The 9,157-nt window shown below is 40.9% G+C and overlaps 1 protein-coding gene across 1 annotated transcript; it reads right to left on the bottom strand.

Annotated features, from left to right (window-relative positions):
- Nucleotides 1–4,661: 4,661 nt before the first annotated feature.
- On the bottom strand, nt 4,662–6,081 carry LOC124257133. The gene is made up of 3 exons (XM_046691126.1): nt 5,897–6,081; nt 5,015–5,174; nt 4,662–4,877 (listed from the first exon to the last, which is right to left on the bottom strand). The coding sequence occupies exons 1-3, from the start codon at nt 6,028–6,030 to the stop codon at nt 4,677–4,679; spliced, it is 495 nt and encodes a 164-aa protein (XP_046547082.1). The 5' UTR covers nt 6,031–6,081; the 3' UTR covers nt 4,662–4,676.
- Nucleotides 6,082–9,157: the final 3,076 nt, after the last annotated feature.

The following is a 9,157-nucleotide window of genomic DNA, read 5'->3' on the forward strand; positions in this document are numbered from 1 at the left end:
CAGGTTAGAGGGAAAGCCAGAGAGGGAAGTACAGTTAGGAGGGCTGTTAGGGAAGGCAGGTTAGAGGGAAGGCCGGCAGAAGTTTGAGGAAGGCAGGTTAGAGGGAAGGCCGGTTAGGAAGGCAAAGAGGTTAGAGGGAAGGCCGGAAACGAGGCCGGTTAGAGAGGAAGGCAGGTTCAGAGGAAAGGAGAGGAATGCAGGGTTCTAGAGGGCACAGGTTAGGAGGAATAGCCAGAAGGAAGGCAGGTTAGGTATGGTTCAGAAGGAAGGCAGGTTAGAAGGAAGGCAGGTTTGAGGAAGGCAGAGGGAAGGCATTTGAGGGAAGCAGGTAAGGTTCAGAAGGAAGGCAGGTTAGAGGAAAAGGCCGGCCAAGAAGGAAGGCAGGTTTGAGGGAAGGCAGGTAAGGTTCAGGAAGGAAGGCAGGCTAGAGGAAAAGGCCGGCGAGTGGGGAAGGCAGGTTTGAGGAAGGCAGGTTTGAGGAAGGCAGGTATGGTTCAAGGTTAGAGTGAAAAGGCCGTTAGAAGGAAGGCAGGTTTGAGGGAAGATGCGGTTCAGAAGGAAGGTTAGAGGCCTTAGAAGGAAGGCAGGTTTTATGGCGGTAAGGTCTACAGAGGGAAGGCAGGTTCAGAGGGAAGGCAGGTTAGAGGGAAGGGCCGGTTAGAGGGAAGGCAGGTTAGAGGGAAGGCAGGTAGAGGAAGGCAGGTTAGAGGTGGGAAGGCAGTTAGAGGAAAAGGCCGGTTAGAGGGAAAAAGGGCCGCTGTAGAGGAAGGTGACAGAAGGATAGTCTTCACTGGGGTTTAGGCTGGTGCCCAATCCTGGCTGACTGGTAAATTCCATTGTAGTCAATATGTTCATTAATACCCATGCTGCTGCTACTGCACGGTAGTCGGGTTGAGCTGTTGCGGACGGCATTTAAAGTGAGCGGCCCCTTGCAAAGTCGCAGCCGACGCCCACATGTGCCGCTTCGCCAGTCCTCGCTTTGGGAAGATTGTCGCGCCTTCACGTCGCTATACAGTTGCTGGTGACATTGTTAGAATATTTTAGAGACGCGATGCGCGTAGATTTGACTAGATCAGATCGGCACCGGAGTACAGCACATCTTACCTTAGTGGCACAAATCTGCACCATAATATAGCGGGTAGGTACCTCAGGAGGTACCTTACAAGATTCCTTAATACAACATTTACTTTTATACAATGGGTATGTGCCTAACAATAGCAGGTAATATACCTTAGTACAACATGCGTGTACCTTACTTCAACTCACTCACTGTAATACATCAATGTTACTTCAGAGCGTACTGGTTAAAGGCAAGGCGGCTCTTCCAAATCAAACCGAAGACTTCAGGTTCCAATCTCAACTTTTTAAAATAAGTGTGGAACCATGGTCTATCTAGCGACCCTCGCCGCGATAATGCCTGGATATTGTTGAAGGAAGTCACTCACCCACTGTCTTCTCGATGTCTAATTTATGGTAAGAACATGATCCCTACCTCCAAGGTGCATGCACTGACATCAGAAACGTCAGTGACGTCACATCCTCTGGTTTGACGTCAACCTTGACACTGCACACGGAGAGCACCAACACTGACGTCACGAACAGCGATAATCGGAACTCACGATACATGTTGAACACGTGTTGAATCGGCTGAACCCTTGTGTATGTTTATTATCGCAGCAGTGCGGCCTGAGTACAACATACCAGACCTTGGCATTGTAGACCGTGGAAACAGACGGAAAGTTCTCACCGTCCAGGGTGCGGGATAGATTAACGTATATATTTACAGGAAAAAATAACTGTTTCTAAATGTTTTCATAAGATAATATATAGGAGCCTAGGCTTTCTTCATTTTCAGAAAATATGATAATCTAGACTTACCACATATTCCAAACTTGCATGGGCTGCATATCGGGTATACTGTATTTGTTTCAGGGTTTGAATGACAGACTGGGTTCGGGACGGATTTTAACCGCTTTTAACGTTTTTCTTTCGTTTATGGGACATCTAGCCAGTTATCGAACATTGTTCTTTTTTCATTTCTAAAGCCCTATCAAGGTTTTTCTTGAACATTTTTCAGTCCCATTTTTCAGTCTTCCATCAGTAAACAGCGCAGTTCAGGGCCGGTTTCACCAACCGACGGCATATACGACAAAACAAGTCTATAAGTTAGTTTTTGGTTTCATGGTGTCCCACATGTACCACATGTAATTGTGTTGTGCAGGATCTACTTCGTTCAGTTGTGTTGTTCAGGATCTACTTCGTTCAGTTGTGTTGTGTAGGATCTACTTCGTTCAGTTGTGTCCTGCAGGATCTACTTCGTTCAATAGTGTCATACAGGATCTACTTCGTTCAGTTGTGTTGTGCAGGATCTACTTCATTCAGTTGTGTCCTGCAGGATCTACTTCATTCAGTTGTGTCCTGCAGGATCTACTTCGTTCAGTTGTGTCGTGCAGGATCTACTTCGTTCAGTTGTGTTGTGTAGGATCTACTTCGTTCAATAGTGTCATACAGTATCTACTTTGTTCCGTTGTGTCCTGCAGGATCTACTTCGTTCAGTTGTGTTGTGTAGAATCTACTTCGTTCAGTTGTGTCGTGCAGGATCTACTTCGTTCAGTTGTGTTGTGTAGGATCTACTTCGATCAGTTGTATCGTGCAGGATCTACTTCGTTCAGTTGTGTTGTGTAGGATCTACTTCGTTCAGTTGTGTTGTGTAGGATCTACTTCGTTCAGTTGTGTAGTGCAGGATCTACTTTGTTCAACCGTGTTGTGCAGGTTCTACTTTGTTCAGTTGTGATGTGCAGGATCTACTTCGTTCAACTGTGATGTGCAGGATCTACTTCGTTCAACTGTGTTGTGCAGGATCTACTTCGTTCAACTGTGTTGTGCAGGATCTACTTCGTTCAACTGTGTTGTGCAGGATCTACTTCGTTCAACTGTGTTGTGTAGGATCTACTTCGTTCAACTGTGTTGTGCAAGACCAACATTATCTAGTTGTGTTGGGTAGGATTCAGTATGTTTTATAGTGTTGTGAAATACACTGTTGTTTTATTGGATCTAGGGGATGTAGTTAATTTTTTCAGTTGTCATTTTTATGAAACACTCACCTATCAACACTCATTATGACCTACTTCAAAATGTGCCTAGTGGAACAGATCCTTCAATCTTCATATTGGATTGTAATAAATGTAAACCACAGAAGATCTTTTAAGGATCCTTGGGTCAAGGTTCGACCCCGAGATACATTCTGATTATGACCCTTAATTTCTTGGCACCATACTAAAGTACTGTCGGAAATGCTAGAAAAATGCTTTTTGACTTATATTTAAAATTCAGCGGTATTACAGTTACTTAAATAACAAATATCACTTTCAGAAACATCTACCTAATGTAGACCGAGGGAATAAATTTTGAGACATGCCCTAAAATGTGTTTTTACTGATGAAAATACCAAAAACTTAGAAAAATAAGCGGTAGTGGGACGTTATTTGATACAAACTTTAACTGCCTGTGTTACGTCATCAGCTGCACGGTATCGACAGGTGAAACTGACACCTGAGCACACGCTCGGGCGAGGGGTCATCTCAATAGGTTTTTTTCAAAATGTTGAATATGTGTACGAAAAGTATACGTGTTGGTTATGTAAGGGATCATTTCGCACACCAACAATACCTATATATATATATATATATGGGTGTGTGTGTGTGTGTGTGTGTGTTTGTTTTGTAATAAACATACGAATTACTGTACATAGGAAAGAATCCTATCACTTGTGTCATCTTATCGATTGATTGTAGAAATGAGCAACGTTTTAATAAATGTTTTGCATGTCAACAGTATATTTCATTGCAGAAATATGGATGTAATTCGGTCAGTTTAATCTAGTTGTGAACATTGGCCAAAGATTTAACGAAGACACTGGTGTAGCTTCTTTAGACTATATATATTCTTCTTCTCATAAAGTTTGTAGACCGCCCGTCTAAGTACTCCCTTGTCAAAGTTGTCAAGGACGGTTTTATCTGATTTGTTTACAATATTGTAAACTTGTTGGTAAGACATACCAATAGCTCTACAAGTTCTGTAATAAACCCTTTCTAAACTAATGAAAGGTATACCCCTGTCTTTTTCACGCACAAAAAACTTATAAACCTTTGCAACAATCGCCTGCCAATAGTTGGCCATAGTGAACGCTGTGATACAGATGTGCATGCATGACGGGAAACATTTATCAAGACTGAACATTTATATTAATATTTCTTCAATAAAGAAACGATAATAAATCAAAGTAACAGAAACATTCAACATTTATTTGTTTAAGAAAAACGCTAATTCATATTTTTACACCGCCTGTATTATTAGCATTAATGTAAAGACTATTTCAGAATTGTGTTGTTGAACTCTGAAAAAATCTTGAGTTGTTGTTTTGGTACCAAATTCTCTCCTGTAAACTGCCCTTTAAATGCATGGGAATGTTAAATCGATTGAAATAAAAATTAGGTACACTATAGGCGAGTTGATATATTGACAACATAGTACATTTATCACCTTTATAAAGAAATTAAGGCTGAAAAAGCATTTTTCTAGCATTTCCGACAGTACTTTAGTGTTGATGGGTGTCACCAAACATCCATTGACTCAATTACATAATAATCTGAGACATCCAGAATGATTTAATGGTTTTATTTAGTTCTCCAGGACAGTATATGGAACCAGTAGTACGTCGTGTGGTAGCCCTCTACAGAGTCTGACGTCTCACATCCGGGCAACAGGGACTCGTTGGCCCACATGGTGTGGGGGGTGAGGTAGGTGCCGTTCCAGCAGATACTGCACGTGGGAGGCATGGCGTGAACATCAGCGGAGTAGAATGTCACATCAACCACCTGCAAAGGAGGGGGAGCGAATGCACAGTTAGGTTCGGACAGAATAAGTCAGTGGGGGTCTTCGCTGGGTTGTTAGATTGGTGCCTGATCCTGGCTTATTGGTAAATTCTATTGTAGTGAAGATGTCTCATTCTTACCATGCTGCTGCAAGTGCATGGGTAATAATAAGGGCTGGAGTTGTTGCGGATGACGAAAGTGAGTGGCCCCGAGTCACAACCGTCGACGTCCACGTGTTTGCCAGTGTGCCAGTCTTTGTTAGGGAGGATTGCTGGCGTCTCCACAGAGGCAAAACAGGCGCTGCAGACATTGGGGAAATGAGGTAGGAACGTTACGGGTAAACTTGACTACATTATGTACGAAAAGGAGTACTACACTTCCGAATCTTTATGTGTTAGATATTGGTATTCATTCACAAAGTGAGTAGGTGGGTTTAACGTCACTGTGAACAATATTCCAGTTATACCACAGATGGTCACGTTGAAGACAAGCTGTAAGTGGTTAAGGTATAAGATGTTTACCACGTTAGAGAAACGCTTGAGCAAGGCTATGGTCCTGGCAAATCTAAAAACATGATCAGGGGAATCGGACATTTAAATCAGACGTTGTTTGCATGCATAAGAGATGTAAGCAGATGGAATATTTTACGTGTCTACATTTGTGTGTTTATTTGTGTGCTCGAGGGCAAAACATGTTTTGAACCTATACAACAGTTGTAACGATGTGGCAACGAAAGCTTTTGGTTGTTGGTTCATTTTAACATTACTCTTTACGTTTTTGGAAGATTGTGTGAGAGATTGTGTGAGAGGAAAGCCTCAAGCGTCTTAGAAGTTTACCACTTTTTGAGGATGGTACTGACAAACGAAAAACACTGATATATGTTTCCCAGATGCCTAAGGGATGCAATTCTGTACAACGTAACACTGGGCGTGAACCGTTCAAGGGTATTTATCATATTACAAATAAATCATAAAAACAGCTCTCATAAGACGTCACCCATAATAAGCTGAAGGTAAACTCACTTCCATGGCGCATGCACCGTCAGCAGGAACGTGACGGTATCCACATCCTTCGGTGTGACTGCGACCTTGACACTGTACGCAGACAACACCAACACTGCTGCCGCTACTGTCAACTGTCGCAGGTACTGACACATGACTACCACAGCGGTGTAATCAACTCTCTGTACGACACATGACTGTCAGGGAGACAATCAAACACATCTGACACCCAGCTGGCTAGTTCTCAGGACAATATTATCTCTATATATTTACTGTTATGTATACAGATGAAATATATAAGGGAATGAATAATTCATGAGCCGTGAATATAGGGTTTGTTTGCTGATCACTGGATTGTCTGGTCCAGTCTCGATTATTTAGAGATTGCTGCCATATAGCTGGAATATTGCTGAGTATGGCGTTAACAACAAACAAAAAAACATTAAAATTAGATCATTTACTCTAATTGATAAATCTGTGCCTGAAGACCTGAAAACACTCCACAAAGTGAGTGAGTGAGTTGGGTTTAAAACCGCTTTGAACGGTATTCCAGTCACAGCAAGTCAGCCTAACAAAGAAGGAAAGCCCCAAACTGTGATAAGTGACTTTGGTTTTACACCACTTTCAGCAAAATTCCAGAAACATCTCTGCCAGGGACACCAGAAATGGGCTTAACATTGTACCCATATGGGGAATCGAACCCGGGGCTTCGGCGTGATGAGCGAACGCTTTAACCACTCAGCTACTCCACCGCCCCTCCAAAACGGTGCATGTCTCTGCTGTGTCAGGTAAAGCGACCTGACGCAAAAATAAATATATCCCCCAATGATACATCATTTTGGATGGAGATGCCACCAGTGCTCAGAAACTAAAGGATATTAAAAATTATCCACAATATAATGCCTCATATTTCCAACTTCCGTCAGATGTACTGGTTTGAATGTTCACTCGTATGTTAATTGTGAGTCAATGTGAGTTTAGTTTTATGCCGCACTCAGCAATATTCCAGCTATATGGCAGCAGTTTGTAAATAATCGAGTCTGGACCAGACAACCCAGGGATCACCAGCATGAGCATCAATCTGCGTAATTGGGATACGATGACAAGTTAACCAATACAGCGAGCCTGACCATCCGATCCCGTTAGTCGCCTCCTACAACAAGCATGGGTTGCTGAAGATCAGTTTTAAAGAAGATCTTCACCGGTACCTTAATTTGGAAATTTGGAGGCATCAATGTGGATGAGTTTGTTTAAATGCTGCTTCAAACAGTGATCCAGTTATATCAAAGTATGTCCACCATGTTGCAGGTGTTTGATCTCTGCGACTTGTGAAACCCGCCACAAGCATGGGTGCTGACAAACCAAGAAACCTCAGCAAAAACAAGGGTTCAAACCCACCATAGTGAATCACCGTAAACCATTAGGTCAGCACATGACCCCTGATACAAAAGACACAAGAGAAATTAGGCATTACATTTTTTAATCAAAATAAACAAACATGATAAATGTAACAAAACCTGAAGTCACTCAATACAGGAACCTTGAGCCCCCTATTTACATGTTAAAGCTTGAAACAAGTGGCTGCAAGCTACTCGTTTATAGCTTTTGATATTAGTTTCAACATTTTTGCATTTTGTTCTATCAGGATAATACATGATTTACATTGGTAGGACAATACACAAGGAATATAATACTAACAAAAGAACTAACAATAACAAATCTGAATGTGTAAAGACTGGACAAATGACTCTCCGTTAACAAAACTATTTCAATCTTGCTGTCATCGAAAAACCTCAACAAATCAGCTTGTCTAAAACATGAATTCCAACAGTACAGGGCAAAATACACAAAAATATTAAGGCCAGACCAATTTTATTTCTTGTTTTATGAATTTTTCTCCTCAGAAAACCTAAAGGCAGGAGGGAAAAAAATAAAAAATAAAAATCACCAGTCAAAGTAATATTTCTTTTAAATACTAAAAGTATTTTATTTTTGGAAATTTATGAAGTGTATATGGGGCAAAAAAATATATAAAAAATTGTTGTAATTTTACATTTTTGGCGAATATAAACATGAGGATTTTATTTTTTGAGCAGGGAAAAATAACTTTTTTTTTTCTTATTCTTGAAAAAATACGACCGGAGGATCCATAAAACAAGAAATATAATTGGTTTGGCCTAATGTATAATAACATTTTATATAGACACTATCATTAGAGCACTGACATCTTTAGAATAGTTCAGACATGTATTTTTACCTTGAAAAAATTGCAGTCTGGCTGTCTGAAGGCATCTCTGATTATACGGTGTGTTGTACACCTTGGCCACATTCAACACCATATCTTCATATCAGCACGGAATTTCTCATTTTTAAAATATTTGATTTGATGGCTATTTTGGGCATTGTTCCATATCAAACAGGCTTAAAACAAAGACATGCAACCAAAAGGGGTCAAGGATATTTTCAACATAGAATGGAGATTCACTACACTGGAGGAGATTCACTACACTGGAGGAGATTCACTACACTGGAAAAAGAAAAGTACTGTCCACAAGCCAAGCAGAAAACACTCTTTAGGACCTGTAGTAGTAACATAAAAATTTAAACAGATCAGAAGAACAAACTTTTAGGTAAGCAGAAGACCACATACAAATATTTAAAGTAAGCTTTCTTTTTTCATGATAAAAGTAATGGGAAAAAAGAAGAGAGCAAAAAACATTCACTGTCAACTTAACCAGAAGCCCAAGATTGTTTACATTCAAAACAACAGTATTATATACAAGGTATTTCATGTGTGGAGTCATCACGATATGGCTGAAATATTGCCGATGTGACATTAAATATTAACTCATTCACTCATGTGTGGAGTGAGTGAGTGAGTGAGTGTAGTTTTAAACCACATTCAGCAATATTCCAGCTATATGGCGGCAGTCTGTAAATAATCGAGTCTGGACCAGATAATCCAGTGATCAACAGCATGAGCATCGATCTACGCAATCGTGATACGATGACGTTTGTCAACAAAGTCAGCAAGTCTGACCACCCGATCCCGTTAGTCGCCTCTTATGACAAGCATGGGTTACTGAAGATCAATTCTAACCTGGATCTTCACGGGTATGTGTAGTGAAATAGTGACATGCTGCTGACGCATCACACTCTACATTTTGCCCAACAGGATGGTAAGAGAACATTTTTCTATGAAAATAATATATTTGCAGGTTCACCTTCATGTTTTATTTCAATAAGCACCTAACCGTGAATAGCTGCATAATTGCTGATGCA

This window comes from Haliotis rubra, unplaced genomic scaffold (genome assembly GCF_003918875.1).
Source record: "Haliotis rubra isolate DU_JTF1 unplaced genomic scaffold, ASM391887v1 Scf1169, whole genome shotgun sequence".
In the NCBI taxonomy this organism is placed as follows: Eukaryota; Metazoa; Mollusca; class Gastropoda; order Lepetellida; family Haliotidae; genus Haliotis; species Haliotis rubra.